Below are 18698 nucleotides of genomic sequence, written 5' to 3'. Positions count from 1 at the left end.
TGAAACAACTGGGGTTCAAATATGCATAAGCAATTAAACACCTGCCAGCACGATTGCAACTGGTACACTAGCAGTTACATTTCACTTACATAGCAAACAAAAATCTATTAACAGTCCATTTGTTTCATGGCTTCAGAAACGAGTGCTTCCCCTAGTGGCTTCATCCACTTTTCCCTGAGGATGGCTCTAAAAGCACCAGTTCTCCTCACTTCACATTTTGATTTTGGTGAATGCAGTCAACTGTCTGAATTTAGTCCAAAGCAAAATGCATGATTTTAGATGTGTGACTCTTGATATCTTAAACAGGAATGACCAATAAGCTCACATGCTCACCTTTAAGAATTAAAGTTTTTATCATTATAAAACTCTAGGAAACACCTTCTGTGAGAAACTGTTTTATGTTTTTCTATTTGTCCTACTTTCTACTCAAGGCTTGGCACCCTAAATTAATTCAAAAATTAAATAAAATAAATAGCAGCTGCATAATTATTTTAAGATTACAAATATATAATGGTTGGGGAAATTCTTTTTTTGTATCCAATTTAAGTACCTGGGTTCTTTAGAACCTCTTGCATATATCCCATAAATATTTCCAGAAGCACCCAGTAGTTTCCTGTGGGCAGACTTTCTTGCATGAGAAATCCTTAGGCATGTTTGCATGAACTTTAAAAAGCTGATGACACTTCTTATTAGATTGGCACATTTCTCCTGTTTCAAATGTCTGGAAACCTAAATGCATTTATAATTTTTAATAATGCTAGCAAAGCTTACACTTTCTAATAAATTTAAATCAGGCAAATAAACGTTGTGTCCATTCTCTCAGAGAGACACGCTATTGATGTTTTTTTGACCTGCTTATTTTTCTCCACTGTTTTTCACTTGCTAAAGGAATCAGAAACTTCTAATCCATTGTCCTTCAAATCATTGTTTTACCTCCTCAGAAATTCAGCTCACTTACTTGTTTCGCACTTTGAGAACGTGAAAGATAAGGCAGAAGAAGTAATTAAGACTTGTAATTCTTCTTCCCACAGAAATATGCAGTTCTGCAAGGTACTTGCCTAAATGTTAAACACAGATGCACAAACACAGCTGCAGAACCCACCAACACCTCTCTCCAACAGACTACAAAGCAGATTGTATTTCTAACAGCCTGTAAGGTTCCCAACAGCCTTGGACACTTCAATTAACCATTGCTCCTATCTCTGCTGCTTACTATGGGATTTAGAAAGCTCATCCTAATTATCAGCTCCTCGGGGATGGACAGGTGCATTTTCAGAATGCAGCAGACCTGCATTTTAGGGGATACTTGTGTCCCAAGCTGAGGTTGATTCTGAGCAGCCCTGCATGAGGCATTCCCAGCTGAACAAGTCCGTCATGCTTTGCCGAGTCTTTGGGCATGCCGTTATAACCACTGGTGAACCCTTATAATGAATCGGTTTGGGAAAGTGATCTGGATTTAAAAGAGCCCAGCCCAAAGAGGAAGAGCAGTAGGGGACAGGGAGGGCAAATCTTTTCAGCACAGCTGCTACAGAGAGACTGGTAAAAAGATGGCTTAAAGTGACATGCAGGAGGTTCTTTACTCTCCGGTCCTGCTTTTTTGTTTGTTTGTTTGTTTTGGTGGTGGGAGATAGCAACGGGGGTAGAAGAAAATGTGTTGCAAATAGCAAAACAGCTCTAATTGCTTCACATAACTCTATAATCCTTCCCATTAGTAGGATGGATTTACACTTTTCTTCCCAACAACCTAAGCATTACAGGAGCCCAGAGGGATGGGGTCACAGGATGGATTACTCTCTTCTGTGGCTAATGATGAGAGAAGAGGTGATTAGCTCACTGGGGTAACCTGAGATGAGATTTACAGGATGACTGAAGCTGCATAAATAGTTGTCATCCGGAGGGTGAGAGAGAGAGGAAAAAAAACAGGGGGAAAAGGGAGAAGGGGAGTGGAGTTGAAGAGTTTTGCCCTCATTTCTTTTCTCTGTTCTGAAAAAGTCTGTCTGGTGGGCTTTTTGCCTGGTGGCCAGCCTCTATATAGGTAGGTCAACACAAACACAGAGCAAAGGGGGCCCAGGCAAGAGTGTTCCCTCAGCAGTCCAAGTGGACTGAAATGAAAGCCACAATTCCTTACTTTTTATTCTGCTGGAAAGGTGCAGTGATTGCTGAGGGTAAAATCCATCATCTGTGGTACCTTGCCCCCTACAAGAGTACCTCAGTGGAGCACCTTGCCCCAGCTGAAGTGCTTCTGCTCTATTTCAGGCAGTCTTGCACTCAACAGGCTCGACTGACAGCCACAGTACAAGGATTTAAATTGGATGGTTTATTAATCACAGTGGCCTGATTTTTCTTATTGCTGGTACCCTGCTGATTCCATCAGAAACTATCAGCTCTGCTAGTGCTCAAAGCCTAGAAAAATCAGCAGCGGAATACAAATGGGGAAAAAAAAAAATAAATTGATTTTATTATTAGAGGGAGGAAGTGAAGCAACATGCTCATTAACAGCCCATCCCTGTATGTTGTGATCAACTAAAACTCCTCAAGAGTTCTCAGAGCATTATACTTCAGCAATGCACAAGAAAATCTTATCTTAATTAAAGAAGAATCACTAACTAACCCAGAGCTATTTGCATGAGAAGACAATCATGATGACAGCACTTGGAAATATGAATTAAACCAAAAGACTGGCAAGTTGTATCCTGACTAGAGCTATAAGACTACCTCTTTTGCGTTCCTTTTCCTTAGCTAGAGGGCTGACAACAGAATTTGGTTGCTTTGGTGCTCCAATTAATTGTTTTTACATCTTCTACAACGAAGGTAACCACTAAAGAACTATCTATCTCATCTCCATCTTCTTCTTGCTGTTCTAGTTTCCTCTTCCCATTGGAAATTCCTGTGTACATTATGCTAGTAAACACTGGGCTCATTTTTAGTATCCAATCATAAGAATTGCCTAATGAATCACTTTCAGTTAGAAATCAGGATATATGAAGTCTTGCCTTGACAGGAACCCCAGTCAAATGAATAAATCTGTCCCAATTTAATTAAGAACACAATTTGACTGTTGGCCTTTCGCATTCATTAAGATATGAGTTTCAAAGCATTTTAATCTTCATTTTTACTAAAGAAACAACGTGGAACTTCAAAATTAATGCAATATAAAGGTTTTACTCCCATACTCCCAGCCTACCCTCTCTTTGCAAAAAAAAAAAAAAAAAAAAAAAAACCTCCTGTTGATTTCATCTAGAAGAGAGTTCCACAAAAGGCACAAAGGTTTTTCTTATACATGTAGTTCCCCCGTGAAGGCTGAAAAATGAAAGCAAGAATGTGATGCTTTTAGTTACCCTGATATTGTACATGGATCATGACATCCATCTGCCACAATCTCAAGCAGCCTGCAGGCTCTTGCAAGCACTGCTGGGTGGGAAACAGAGCTGTGCTCTCAGTTCCCCTCTTCCAGCTCCCCTGTGCTTAGCAGAAGCTGCTTGCTTCAGCATCTTCATTATTGATTTCACCTGGATATCAAGGCTGCAAGGATTTTTTCCTTAATAAACTTGACTCACTGTAAATCTATTCTGAATACCGTTTGTAGGGTCAGACATTCTGCACAGTGAAAGTGAGCCAGTTGCTAATCATAGAACATTTACCATTAATACCTCTATCTGGATCTCAAGCAGATTTTAAGCAATGTTTGATTTTCCAAAATTGCAGATGCAAGTTTAACCAACCCTTCCACTTCCATACTCCCACCTGAAATGCTCTTACTTTTTTATGTCTTAAAAATGTTTGTAAAGATGTTATGGGATTTTGTGCTAACAGCGTCCTACAGTTCTCCATTAAAATAAATAAATAAATAAATAAAATAAAAGTCAGTGGTTTGTACAGTCTGCTGGCAAAGGAAGTCCATGTGACTCAAATCCTGTTTGCTGTCAAGTTTGTAGCCCATTAAATGGACTCTCTCAGGAGAGATCTTATTCATGTTACATTTGACTTCATTACCCAAATAGCTCAGAGGATAAAACTGAATAAAACAACTGCAGTGTTATTTCAGGTTTTCAATTGGAAGAGCTGCCTGCCTCTTAAACATCTGACACATTTTTATCAGGGGAAGACAACAAATACTGCCCTGAGGCATCACTGCTTGTTGATAAACTGCCAATTTAACAATTCAGAGAGCAATTTGAAGAGCTGTTGCTGGAGGCTCATCGGGGCTCTCAGCTGCATGTTCAGCAAGCTGGGGGCTGCTCCTTAAGGCTCAGGGGGGTGAGGCAGCAGATTGGTGGGCTCCAAGCAGGATAATAAAGGACAGCCAAAAAGAATACAAGGCTGGTTGAGGGCATTGTAGTCATTTTCACTGAGTACAATTCAGAGCATTTTTAAATTACAGCCTTTTTTCATCCCCAAATGTGCAGGTGAGCTGCAATACCATCCACACACACACACATGCACACTCAGATTAGTTTTTATCAGTCCCCAAATTGCTGAGCATAAGGGCAAAACCCAGCAGCCAGAGAGAGGTGATTCTGCCTGGAAGTCATCCACTATGCTCAGAGCCCTTTCCCCCACTTTCACACAGCACGGAATGATTTATGGAGCAGAAAGAAATGAAGTTGATTATAAAAAAATAGATCTTTTTTTTTTTTTTTTCCCAAAAACTGCATTTTCAGTTCTCTGCTAAAGTGTTAGTATATAGCCTATTGGAGGACATCCATCAATTAACAATTCGCAAGTGCCCAAATATCCTGAAAGGTAGTGAATAGCCTGGTGTCTGCCAGGTGCTTGGGATGTTCAGCGTGTGTCAGAGAGTCCCCAGAAAGATTTGTGACCAAAGTGATTAAAAGCAGGATGGATTACAATTTGACAAGGACCTTTCGCTTAGTACAATTACGTACAGCAATTTATTTAGCTAATTTCAGTCATTATACAGGGCAGGACTCATTAGCTACAGTGAGCTGCAATATCACTGACCTCAACATGATCCAAATCTGTGCAGCCTGGGGAAGATTAATTCTCAAGCTCAGCTATGAAAAATGTACTCTGGCAAATCACAACAGGTTGTTTAAACTTGGCAAAGGGTGTAAGCTGAGAATGATTTGCTGTTGCTTAACTGTAGCAGTTTCTGTCCATAGAAGTTGACTTTCACTGCAGTCTGATCATTTTTCCTTGCCTATCAGCCCACATTTGAGACAGTTCCAGTGTCACCAGTTCCTTCTAATGGTATCCAGCTTCCTGGGCAGAAGCCAGTTTGGAAATCAGTTAGCTGTGAGTATGCCAACGTGTAACCAGTGTTCACTTCCTCCTAGAAAAATGGTAGACAGAAAGATCCTTTTGTGGTTCTGAGGTTAGTCCCCTCTTTTGTGTTGGGGCTGTGCTACATATATTTTCTTAATATCATTGTCAGCTTATTGTCATGTAGGACCCAAAGTTTCCCATTCAAGATTGTTTTTTTAAGGACACAGACTGATGTCTCTGAGGCATCGATGTCTAAAATGTACTGAATATTACAAGGCTTGGAATGTGAAAGTAACCTCCAAACAGTATGGAGCAGAAGTTGCCAAAAATATGTCTCTCAGCTGTATATTTTCTCGTGGCAAATCATAAAAAGAAAGATGCATATGTCCTCCATATTTCTTTTCCAGTACTGCAGAAATTGTACTGTTATAAATTTATTGTCTTTCTGGTTCTCCCCTATTATTCTGCTATACTAATGGTGTCAGTTTGGACACCCATTAAACATTTTGTCCTGGCAGTTATTGGCAGTGCTAATGAAAAAGATAGCTCTGCTCTACTCGGTGTCCAGATAGCTGTCAGTAGCCTTCCAGGGAATGTCCATCTTTTATTTTGAAAGCTCTTTCCATCACTACTGTTCAGGGCTTACCTAAAGGGTTATTAAGAAGTATTTTTTTATTATTAATTTATTAACTTTCACATATATGGAGTGTCTAAACTAGTCACTTAGATGCTTAACTTTGGATATAGTGCCACAGACATTTTCCTTGGTTGCAAAAGCTGTTCATTTCACTGTTCTACTGATACCTCTGCCCCTCAAGCAGTTGTATTAGAACAGATTTAGTAGCAAATGGCCAGGGCCACCACAGTGAGTCTGTGATACCAGATCTAAGGATGGAAAGAGAGATGGAAAGCATCTTAAAATTCTTTGGCCATTGGATAACATCTGAGGCCAAAGTTCAGAAGCCAAGCTTACCTTTTTAATACCAGAATTTCAAAACAAATGTTGCTACAACATGTGTTGGAAAAAAAAAGTAATATCTGTAAATTAAATGATTCAAAAATCATGGGGCGTGCAAATGCTTATAAAATATATAATACTTTTTAATTCACCTTCTGATTTCCGTGGGTTTTGAATGTATTTGGGTCACATTAGTAAACTCATCTCTGCAGTCCTGGGGGCTGAAATTTTATATCACTTTCAATGGAAACTGTGATCTTGTTCCAATTGCATGAGTCTAGGAGCTGGACTTTAATGGAAAATGTAAAATTGTCCGGAAATGTGAGAGATCAGTCATGAAAGTTGGCAACACTGGAACTCATGTATATTCTCACACTTTGGACTCCATGACAATAGGGTATTTCTGTACTTGACTGTACTGATCTCAAAAATTTTCCTTTGATATCCACTAATTTCAGGAGGCAACCAAATTTCAGAGTTGTACAGTAAGTCATTTCTGTATCTGTCAGAAATTACAGTAAAAGTAGTGTTTTTGCAAACTAAGATTGTACATTGAGTCCTGTTTTGGTGCTACGCACCTAGACTAGCAACCATGAGAAATATGAGTGCATATGTGTGTGAGCATACAAAATGTATGCGCAATGCATATAAAATTTATGCACAATGTCTTTTGATTGTAAATAAGTCAAGAGTGACGTGAAAATGTGTCAACATTTTTCTATCTGATACTTTTTTTTTTTTCTCAATTGCTCATCACACAAGTGCCAACACTGTTTGCTAGCCTGGATAGACAAGGACAGAGTACAAAAACTTCATAATTTGTGATAAACAGGAAGTTCCAACTTGACTATCTTTCTCACGAAAAGCAACAAGTTAAATAATCTAAAATGAAAATAAGGATTTTATTTCTAAGGGGTTATTTCCTCCAGTCAAAACAGGAACATGCTGTGTTTTACACTGAAATTCCTCTTTGAAGCACTTCCTTTATTACTTTCTCAAGATTTTTGTCATCTTGGTTCAATTTTTTAATGTCCTGAATGCAAGCATACATTTGGTGTTCATATGCTGTATCCCTTATTTTCAGCTAATAGCTGTCTAGACTGTGGACTAGATAAAGGCAGCCCATCCATAACAGAAGAGCTCTCCTATGAGGTCTCTTTCTCAGAATCCATTACAGTCCTTCCAAAAACCCAAGAGTGGACGAAAAACCAGAGGTTCAGAAAGGAAGACTCTGCTTTGCCTGTAAGTTTGTTCTCTATATATTTCCTCAATGTTTGTGGCTGTTGTTTTCTTTTTGTTTTGGTTTAGTTTTGTGTATTATCTTTTTTACCCATTAATTTCCTGCTTTATATGCCCAACACATTGGAGGCTGTTAAGCTGTTCTTTGCTATGTGTTCTTCATGGCGAATCCGCATGAGTTCTTTATGCATCCTGCCATGCTTGCCTACAGTTTATGACCGATTCCCAGAGAGGTACCAAAGATAAACTGGATATTCAAGCCTGATTTTCAGATGTACCCATCACAAATGAATATATGTAACTCAATCCACAAATATTGTATTACCTGCACATTTTTCACATTGAAATGAAGTTGTTACTGGCACTAATACCAGCAATCATTTTCATTATTGGTCTGCTTTCCTACTTTATTCCCGCACAGATTATCTGCCTTTGTTAATGCATAGATTTAAAATTGCTCCACAGATGAAGGAGGGGAAAGCAAGCCTTAGTCCTGCAGCAGTGCTGATTGCCTCCAATCAATATTCTATGCAATTACACTATGGGAGACACTGCATGAATGGCTAAAGGAAAGTTAACCATATCGTATCATCCAACAAGACCTACAGTGAGCAGTCATGCCATTTTCTGGAATTATTCCTTGTATTCAGTAGATAGCTTTCTATTTCCATCAGCCTTCACAGCTTCCATTACTAACAGCTGGAACATTAGGCTCATGCTTCAGATATCACCTCTTTACTGAGATGTCTGAAATAGCTGTAAATTATTTGGAAGCATTTCCTGAATGTTATGGCATCCTGAGGTCCTGAACTAATCCGAAATTGTTGCTATCCACACAGACATAGAATTGTCTGAGAATTATCCATTTGTCTATCTCAGGCACCAACAAGGAAGCAGAACTTTAGATGCAGAATTAAGCTTCCTTGTTGAAAAGAGGGATAAGATACCAAATTGATTGCAACTGTTATGAAATCCCTGTGTTTTGTTTTTTTGTTTGGTTGGTTTGTTTTGTTTTTGTTTTTCTGTGGTATGGTTAACTTGGCATCCTGTGGAGAATAAGGTTATCTCTGCATTCGTCATGACTCTCACAAACCAAGAGTTCCTCCTTGCTCCTTGTAATAGCAAACCTCAGACCCCAGCCTTTGCTACTACACACACACACACAAATTGTTCTCTGCAAGCACTCTGACACTAACTTTCCAGTTGACAGATCAGGGAAACTGGTGACAAACAGGGAAGAGAATGTACCACTTTGATTATTTTGGACCCATGGATGCATAATTGATTAGTTTTAGAAAAGGCTAGTTTTGTACTTGAGGTGAACTATCCTGCATGCAGGACAGCTTTCTGTGTGCTTGGAAGTTTACACAAGAAATATTTCAGGTCATCGGAGACAGAGATACTCTAACTGTAATTGTAATCATAATTGTAGCTGTTGGTGTTGGCATTTTTCTTAGTTCATGTGTTGCCACTCATGGTATTTGTTTTTTCCCATAATGGCTCAGACTGTAATGGGACCCAGCAAAAAATCACCTCTTGGTCTGTTATGCAGATCAGTCACCCATGCTCTTAAGGACTGTCCCAACATCCTCAAGGTGGGCCAAAAAGGACAAAAAAAAAGGAAAAAAGTCCACACATCATACTTTTTCTGGTAGCTTTCTTGCATGCTAGTATAATCAGCATCATGGATGGCATATACTGAGCTAAATGTAGAGAAATTATGTCATAAAATACCATGTCCTCTGCAGCTTCCAGAGGAGCCAACTCAACATCACTTGCCCCATAGGGTTACATGGAATTTCCCCAACATGGAAACATAATTAATGTGACTTAGCCAAAGATTTCTCAAAATTAAAGTCTGTAAGCATTTCAGGCCTATCTAAGTAAACCATATAGTAAATCATATAGTAAACCATATATACAGAGAAAACGTGTCAAACAATATCAGACATGATTCTTAATCAAAGTACTAGTTCTTTAGTTTTCAGAATACTACAGCCATCTTTGATGCTACATAGCGTGACTCCACTGTTTGTAAGAAAAATCACTGGAAAATAATGACAGAAGACATGACAAAGAAGCATAGCCCCAAACCTCATGTTAACATTGTATCACATTATTGTGACCCTAGAAGTCAACCAGCCAATATGAAAAATCATTGTAGCTACCCTTTGTAATCAGTTTTGGAGAGTTTGTCATTTTGTCTTGGTGCGCTTAGTACTTGCAAACAGACTATTTCATTCTCTGTTTTATTCTCCATCCCCTCAGGAAACATATATATACCATGTAATTTTTTTCCCGAAGATGACTTACAGTGCTTTTGGACATTGTACATCAATGGGGCTGAAAAGAAATAGAAATTATTTTTGTTTATCTTCAGAAGGCCATGATCCATATAGATCTTGTTGTATTATTAAGTCTCAGCATAAGAGTAACAGTAGGGTTGCTGCATTTTGGGGAGTAAAGATTGTGGACTAAAATGCCCTAAACATCATGCAAATACATTACTTATTCTATTCCCTGCGCTCCCCAGTTATGGTTAACCCCTATTGAAAAGCTATTTGCAGTGCAGTTCAGGAAGACTCAGCCTACATGATCTACATGTCCTTTCTCTTCTCCTACTTTTGAAATCTGGTGTAAATTTTTATTTATTTTTTCCCTGTCTTTTTCTTAGCATGTTTGGCTGGGTTGGGTTAAATATATTGAGTTCAAATTTGTTTAAAATGGGAGGACTGGGAAGAAATCTCCAGAAGCAAAACACTCTAAAAAGATGGGTTTCCACACAATTCCCTGAAGGGAAGAGATTGTTTGCAACGGTGTTTATTTGTACCTCTGACTAACAATCTGAATTACAGTCTGAATTACAACTAAATTAAATATATATATATATAACACCAAAGTTACACAAAGCTTTGGAAAGCATGATTTATACCATACTTTGTTATTATTTCTGGAAATTGTGTCAAAAGCTGTTGGGTATTTGTTCTTTCTGACATTTGTAGAAATTGTTATGGTATGATGCAATACTCCTGGCTCACGTCCATGACACTGCAGCTTCTAAAATATATAGACATCTTCACATGCCCAATATTACTAAGTATCATTTAGTTCAAGCCTACTTGAATAAATCATTTCTTAGCTGCTGGGAGTCATTTCTATGCCTAAATGCTTCTTGAGCAATAAAAAGTACCAGTAAAGAGTCAGGTTGGCATCAGGACTAGCTGATTTTACTGCTGGACTTTTTTCAGATCTTTACTCTGAATTCTCCTGTAAGACCTCATAAACGAGTAGTATTATGCAAAGCAGACAGGTACTCATCCCTCCCACCACCAATAGATACACAACTATATCCATGATGAAATGTGTCAGTTACTTTAACAACAATCAAAGACACTCTGGGGGAGGAAGAAGCAAAGCGAAGTGTAATATACTGCTAAAACTGGCGAAGTTTAGTTAACATGTAGCTCGTTCTTCCAGCCTAGAGTACTGGCAGAGCACTGAGGTTAACATCTCTGCTCCAGTGACACCAGTTGAACTGCAAGTGAACATGGTAAGCAAGAAGCTAAGTTCTGTTTCAGGTGGATGGAAGTTATATCAACATACCAGGCTAATATATAGGGTTGCAGTTCAGCTCTTTGGTGTTATCCATCTACCCTGACTTCCTTTTAAATATGAGCATTTCTTTCAAAATAAAAATTCACATGCTAATTCTAGTACAAATAAAGATGTAACCCATCTCTACTGTAGAAATTCATTGTTCGGAAAAGCCGGTTTGGACTGACAGAGGTTGGAGATCTCTCTCCTGAAGACATGAAGAAGATCCGCTACCTCTCCTTGATTGAGCTAACAGCCTTCTATGATGCCCTGGGAGTGGAGCTGAAGAGGAACCGTGCAGAGAGGGTGCGGGGACGAGGTACTGTTCCATGGCATCTGTGTGGCAGGCACTTGGGCACTGCTCAGCATTACTAAAAAGATATGTACAAGTCTGTGTTTGCTCTCTTTCATATTTATTCTTGTTATTTTCAAGAAAATGGTCTTTTTGGAGTCCCTCTCACAGTGCTGCTGGAGAATGATCAAAAGAAGGTTCCTGGAATAAAAGTTCCCCTCATCTTCCAAAAAGTGAGTATAATGTGACCGTCTAAGCCACTAAGATGGGCATTTCCATCATTTGCACTGACACACAGAACACACATCAGATAAGAAGAGATGCGAGCTTTGCAGTTTTCAAGGTGTCTTCTACAGGTTTCTGTATGTATGTTGTGTTTTGAACACCTCATGACAAAGAGACAATAATTGCTTCTTTTGCATTTTTGCTATGGTGGGGACCTCTTTCCATTTTTCAGTTGTGTGGCACCATACAGTAAACCTTGCAAAACAAATGTCAGGCTTTCTGTTTCCCTTTCTCTTTAAATTAGAGAGGCAGGCAAAATTGTGTGTGTGTGTGCAGAAGTAGCACAAGTGACTTCTCTCAGAAGTTTTAATTTCATGTGAATTCAAACTGCAGGAATTACTTAGCTATTATTTCCAGAGTGGATGTGTTATCTTCTCCTTGAGGTTTTTATGACAAGATACATATCATTCATGTAAGTCTTTGGACAATACATTGACATCCAGCAGATGGCTTGGAGACAGGTACACAGACACAAGCACACATACATTTACACAGATTTACAAGAAGTTGACATTACAACAAATTTCAATGTAAATACTTAGGAAAGGGGAAGTGGCAAGGAATGTCAGGGGAAAGACTGACAGATCTTGAATATTTGCATGACTTTGCAAACAGCTTCATGGGTCAATTCTGTGATTCTGTGATTCTGTGTCCTCTGTCAAGTTACTATTGAAAATTAGAAGGATCCAACAGTGAGAACAGAAAGTAGAGCTGGTAGCAAAACTTCAGAGCTATATGAATAAATACTAAGAAAGGATTTTTTGTTCTTGTTCATTCTAATTTCTGTTAAATCAAAACTTTTTTTTTTTTTTAATAAAAAATTAGAGTATAAAGCCTATTGCTCTATTCACAGAAATTTCAAAATAAAATATCCTGTGATCATTTTCTAATCTGAGTTCTCAGGTCCCAGAAACATATGTTATCTATAATCCATTCCATTGTGCTCTTCATGGAGAGACTTAAACATTTCTCTGAGGTTAATTTTCCTTCAAAACACCATTGTGTTTAACCCAGTGTATCTGCCCTTTTATTAATACATTTATGTGTTGCTTGTTCTATAGCAGTGCCAAGTCCCAAATCAAGGACAGAGGGGCCTATTGTGTTATCAGCTTTCCGTACTCTCCATATGGCGGATTTCAGGGTCAGGAATATAGAAATCAAATTAGGAAGGCATACTTACATGATCTGGCTTGTTTTCATTAGCAAATTATTTAGAAATGTATCTTTTTCAAGTTAGTTTCAATGAGACCTAGGTTGAAAAAAAAAAAAAAAAAAGTATTTTTAAATACTTCTGAGAATTTTCCTGGATTTTTCTTTATTTTCAGTTGCTGCTCAAGCTTGAGGAAACTGGTTTAGAAACTGAAGGAATTCTTCGAGTGCCCGGATCTGCCTCCAGGGTTAAGGTAGACGTTTGTGCCAGTTTTCTGTCTCCCGGACCACAGCTTCTGTGTCAAATAACACAGTACACAGAAATACTCACTGCGCATAAATACTGATGTATGTAGATCAGCATTTCCAGTCCTACCAGTGAAAGGGCAGATTAGTTCCTGGGAACCAATAAATCACAGAGCACGTGGTCTATTGCTTTGCATTTGTTAATGTTCTATATAAAGCATAGACTTGATGTTGAATTGAACTAAACATTGAGCGATACTTTCAGTTTATCTCTGTCATCCAAAATTGCTGTGATCTTATCTCTTTTTTAATTTATTTCAGAAATCCAGCGTTGTCAAGTTGCGCTGACTTAAGATAAAGATCTTATTCTATGTCATTTTAACCTTTTTGTCATTTTGTTTCTCATTTGTCTTCTGTGATCTTACAATTTCATGTTCCAAGTGAGAGAGTTTTGGCCTGTATTCATTGTTTGGCAGCCTAGAATGCTGTATTTTCACAGGCTATTTGCAGGCCATGAACACAGGCTAGCTGGTAGCCAATAACCTTGGCTCTACCACTACAGTGCAGTAACACTTGGAAATGTTTCTGCAGACTAACTCAATTCTTATTGAGTGTGGCAGTGTGACCATTCTTGCTTTCTGAAGCAGGAAGGCTCAGTGTGGTGGCACATGCACGAAGACTAATGTTGGGGATTACTAAACACCGATGGGCTGGGTATCATCAAAAATGACTGTACAAGAAAAAGCAACATCATGTGAAATACACCAAAGATAGGCAGTGGCATCCCAACTCCCTTTGTCTTTCTGGATTGATAAAAGTATTCAGTACCTTGCAAAGTGCCACATCTTGAAGAAGAGAACTCCTAATTTGTCCTGTACTTGTCAGATTCCTCATTTTTTCATACAAATACTTAGAGTATTATTTCACACAATCTCAAATTTCTCTGATGTCTCTGGGGAGATTACACAGCAGGGCTGTGCTCTGCCTAATTAAATGACTTTCTTATTCTTTGCATATACAGTGCTGTGTCTTGTTCACTCCTTATTCACAGCCTTTACCCAGGGAGATTCTATGAGATATGAGTTTATCTGTAACTTTCTTGTACTGGGTGGTAAGTCAAACTGCCCACATAAATGTTTTAAATTATTTGAGTCTTGGCTTCATTTAAGTCTGTCCAACAACCCAACCAGAAAGAGAGAGGTTGTTGTTTTTTTTTTCAAAGTAGATCCAGATTTCATCCTTCAAAGCCTTCATATGTTATTATGACATTATGATTTGAGGGCATTCCAATTTTATTTCAGTCTTGTTTGGAGAAAGAAAAGGCATATGGAAGCAATTAAAGGTTACTCTTCTGTAAAACAAAGAATAGAAGAAATAAATACAACTTTTCCTCTCTAATCTAGTCTCTAATCTAGTTTGTAACGAAAGCTCCAGTGAACCAAAAATGCACAATAATCTACTGTGGGATCAGCCATGCTAAAAAAGTGGCCAAAAAGTTTTTGAAAGCACTTAGATGCATGTGTCTGTGTGTGTGTGTATGTTTCTATGTATAAATATCTCTATATATTCTTGCTTGTGTAGATATATGTACACATATGTGTACGTTTCAAAAATTTTGCTTTGTATTTCTACTGCTTTCTCAGCAGAAAAATGGAGAGTAGTTCTTCTCTTCTCTTGTGATTTTGATAAGGTGAGGAGAGGAGTTCTGTTCCACATTTCCCAGTCAGTTACCAAGAGAAAATTTAATCCAGGTGTTTATATGGTTTATGAGCAAAGGATGTGAACAGAGGAAGCTGTGATAGCCTAGATTACAAGAAGTAAAATGTGCTAGTAAAAATGAGATTGTAACATTATATACAAAATCCTGAATGAGTCTCTATTTCCTTTTGTGCCAGCCATTTCACTTCATTATGTGTGACCATATTTGATATGTAATTTCCTTCCATTCAAGTAAGGCATGGTAAACAAAATTCATTTTTGAAAGCTTTTCTGTCCAAATGGACTTTTTTTGTTTGTTTGTTTTGTTTTTTTTTGTTTTATTTTGTTGTTGTTGGTGTGTTTTTTTTTGTTTGTTTGTTTATTTGTTTGTTTTTTGTAGTAGTAATGTACATTTGACAAAAGCATGATCTGAAACCTGAATATCAACTACAGATGTATTTTGTCAAAAACAGTCTCACAAAAAAAAAAAAAAAAAAAAAAAAACGGCTTCTTATGGATAAGGCAGTGTTTGGCCAGTAATAATTGTGAAAGCTGCATTATTTATGGATATCCTTATATTACAATAATCTCCTTCAATCTTATTTAGCCAAAAATTTTTTGACAGAGCTTGCATTTTCCAAACAGTGATCTGGGTTTGAAGCCAAATTCTGCTCCTAATAGGAGCTTTACTGAATATTTCCCATTCACACACTTATGAAATATTGATTTGTTACCCTCCAGAGCCAAATATATCTTTGTTATAGAGCAAGATGCTCAAATGGAGAACAGGATTAAATAAGCACCCCAAACAGTATAATCAATTCTGTCTGAACTCTCTCTTGGGCTTTTGAGTGTTTGTTGTTGTTGTTGTTGTTGTTGAGTTGTTGTGTGTTTGTTTTTTTTAGCATGCATCAAGTGTAGTTTTTCTGATAATTTGATGATGATTTGGTGCCTTCATTTTCCTACAAAGTGATCAAATTTAATTATCACTAACCTAACAGAAAATATCCTTCTAAAAACAGGAAGTCAAGAAGTTCAAACTACTTGCTCAAGGCCCCTGGACTAGATTGTCTAGCAATTTCACTGGCAGTGAGGAAGAACATGCAATTTCTTTGTGATTTAAGGGTCAAAACTTCTGTATGAGTATTTTAATATGTCAAATATGTCACTGGCAGATATCTAGCTATAGTAAAAAAATTTAGCCTGCGTTGAAAAATATCCCAGGAATTGGTTGTGTTAACGTGCTCTGAACACACGGCTGTACCAGAACCACTACTGGTTTAGGGCTACTTTAATTCAGCAGTGGTGTAAACATGCCTGTTGTTTGTAAAAAGATTTCTGAACTATCTCAGATTGCCAGGTCAGAAGCAAGGACTGAAGGTCAGATGTTCCTCTTATCTTTCAGAATCTTCATCAAGAACTGGAGGCAAAATTTTATGAAGACACTTTTGACTGGGACCAAGTGCGAAACAATGATGCAGCAGGACTGCTGAAAATGTTTATTAGAGAACTCCCAAGTCCGCTCTTCACAGTGGAATATCTGCCTGCTTTCATCACTTTAGTGGAAAGTAGGTAGAAAAGGAGTTTGCATGAACTGATGTTGATAAATTGCAGCAGTACAGAAGTAGAAAGAAAGAAAAAAAAAAGAGATCTACTGAGTGGCATAAGCATTTCATTTTTCTGCAACTGTTCCTTTTAAAATTGAAAAAAAATATATATGTGTATTTAGCTTACAGTATAGATTCGTGTGAGTGACACAACTGATTATTGTGAGATTTGAACCCTTTGAACAAACAATAGTTGAGCAATACCTTTCATATGTAGGCTAATTCACACAAATCATTGATTTTATAAATTAACATTTCTGCAAGGTGTGTTCAAGTCACTTCCTTTTCGTTAATATTCTGTTAGATCTATAATTTTTATTAAAGTTTATGCTGAGGTCAGAATATTCATACAAGATATATGTGATCACAGATGGCTTCAGGCCATCTGTTTTTGTTTTCAGTGTACACACGCTGTCTCATTTGGAGTACATTTCGTTCTTTTCTATTCCAGGAAGAATGCTATAGTACCTTGCAATACCTATTGACTTTATTGTAATTTCACTTGAGCTAGGACAGAGTGAGACTATCAGGATGGTGAATTTATTAGGCAGACTGGTACAGAAAAGTTAGAACCTTTATACAAGGCTGCAGCCAAATTTCTATGTCTCCATGAGGTAGTTTAAAGGGCACAGAGAGGTGACCCCTTGTTGCATCCTTCACATAATTGAGTATGCTCCTTATAAGTCCCAGACTTCATGCAGTGACAATCACTTTCCAGTGTAGTGAAGACTGAACAGGAGAACTGTGCAAAATAAAGTGACTATTTTTCTCAATAATAGACAAACTATCCACATCACACCTTTGTTTTTCCCCCAACTCATCTTCCCAGAATGGAAGTGGATGTAAGTTAGTATTCCCTTCCTCTTTTCTTCACACCAAATCATTATGGTATTTTGTAACTGACATTTAGCTAGAGTGCTAGATTTGGAACAAATACTTTTTAAGTTATAAATAATCAATCTCCACTCTAATGACACGAGCATTCAGCAAAATACTCAACAATATTAGTATGAAAATTTTCTGAAAACAAATATCTATTTCAGTTTGAAAAGGTGGAAAGTATTTGATCCCTGTACAACACATTCTGACCCAGATATCAGAGGGAATCTGATTAACACTGAAAAATATTGAGTCCTTGTTATTCAGACAGAATTTTATATAGCCTTATCTCTGTCTGTGACAAAGATCCCAGATGTTAAGGAAAAACCCACTCATTAAACCAAATTTATATTTGGGAAAAAAGTTGTTGTCAATCAATAGCTAAACATGCTAATCTGAACTGTCCAGTCATTGCTGTGTTTCTAGAACTGCTGACCAACCAGTTTTTTAGAACAAAATCTGTAACTGGGATTTGAAAAATGTAATTATTCATGTTCTTAGAAATCTCCAAGATCAAGTTACAGCTCCAAGCTTTGCATCTGTTGATCATGCTACTGCCTGAAGCCAATAGGGACACGGCCAAGGTAAGTTCTTTGTTTGCTATCACCTGCCATCTGTGGTGCCTTTGACTTCTAAATGAGAGACAGTTTTGTTTGTTGTTTTTGTGTGTGTGTGTGTGTTGTTGTTTTTTTTCTCTTAACAGTCAATGATCAGATATTGCACCATGAAAGTATTCATCTATGTTTCTTATAATTTCCTTGAAATGGTGATCAAACTCCCTAGCTGTCATTTCTTTTACAAGCAATTAGAAATAGTTACAGAAGGTATCCAACTCCATATGTTAGTAAATGGCTCCCAGACATCATTTATTTTGAAACGTCCTTTTAAAAGAGGCATGTTCCTTTGATAGTTTGGGAAAAGAAGGTTCAGTTCCTGGGGGTTCTGTATGATTGGAATTCTCTAGGTTGAAATTAAAAGAGAAGCTGTCCCTAAGGAGTTTGCTTAATGCACCCTGAGGGCTGAAGGTGTTCCAGTTCACAGGACCAGACTGAAGGAGGTAATCCAAAGTAAAAACTCTTGAAATACATGTATATATCTACAGCATGGATGTCAGGGCCTCAGCCTTAGCTGTTTTGCTTCACAAACCCATGCCCACATCCCTGTACCATTCCTTGATACAAACACTGTGACTACAAACATGTGGCATGGGGGGAGCTGCCAGATCTGGTTGGAGCTGTGCCCTGACTCTAAGAGACACGGTCTGGGTCTTTGGACTTGTTTCCACTTAAAGAAAACCTGGGTGAATGAGTTGCCAGGGAGCCACAGATGTTTCATCAGGTTCCCTGCTCATCAAGACCCCGCAGGTTCACAACTCAGGAAGAACTCCTGTTGGTTAGTTTAAATCTAGTTGTTGGTTAGTTTAAATCTAGTTGTTGGTTATATAATAGTTGGTTATATAGTATAGTTGTTGGTTGTATAGTATAGTTAGTTGTTGGTTAGTTTTAAATATAGGACCTAAAGGGGA

General features: G+C 37.8%; 1 protein-coding gene across 4 annotated transcripts in view; it reads left to right on the top strand.

Moving 5' to 3' along the window:
- ARHGAP28 (Rho GTPase activating protein 28) overlaps window positions 1-18698 on the top strand; it is a 77790-nt gene that overhangs the window by 47325 nt on the left and 11767 nt on the right. For all 4 annotated transcript variants that reach the window (XM_038173916.2, XM_038173918.2, XM_038173917.2 and 1 more), the window contains 7 exons: window positions 5169-5256; window positions 7269-7426; window positions 11171-11336; window positions 11451-11542; window positions 12920-12997; window positions 16093-16255; window positions 17675-17757. In XM_038173916.2, coding sequence (XP_038029844.1) covers window positions 5169-5256; window positions 7269-7426; window positions 11171-11336; window positions 11451-11542; window positions 12920-12997; window positions 16093-16255; window positions 17675-17757 — 828 coding nt within the window. The remainder of the gene's footprint in view (window positions 1-5168; window positions 5257-7268; window positions 7427-11170; window positions 11337-11450; window positions 11543-12919; window positions 12998-16092; window positions 16256-17674; window positions 17758-18698) is intronic.

This window comes from Anas platyrhynchos, chromosome 2 (genome assembly GCF_047663525.1).
Source record: "Anas platyrhynchos isolate ZD024472 breed Pekin duck chromosome 2, IASCAAS_PekinDuck_T2T, whole genome shotgun sequence".
NCBI classification, from domain to species: Eukaryota; Metazoa; Chordata; class Aves; order Anseriformes; family Anatidae; genus Anas; species Anas platyrhynchos.
This window is presented reverse-complemented; position numbering and strand designations above follow the sequence as displayed.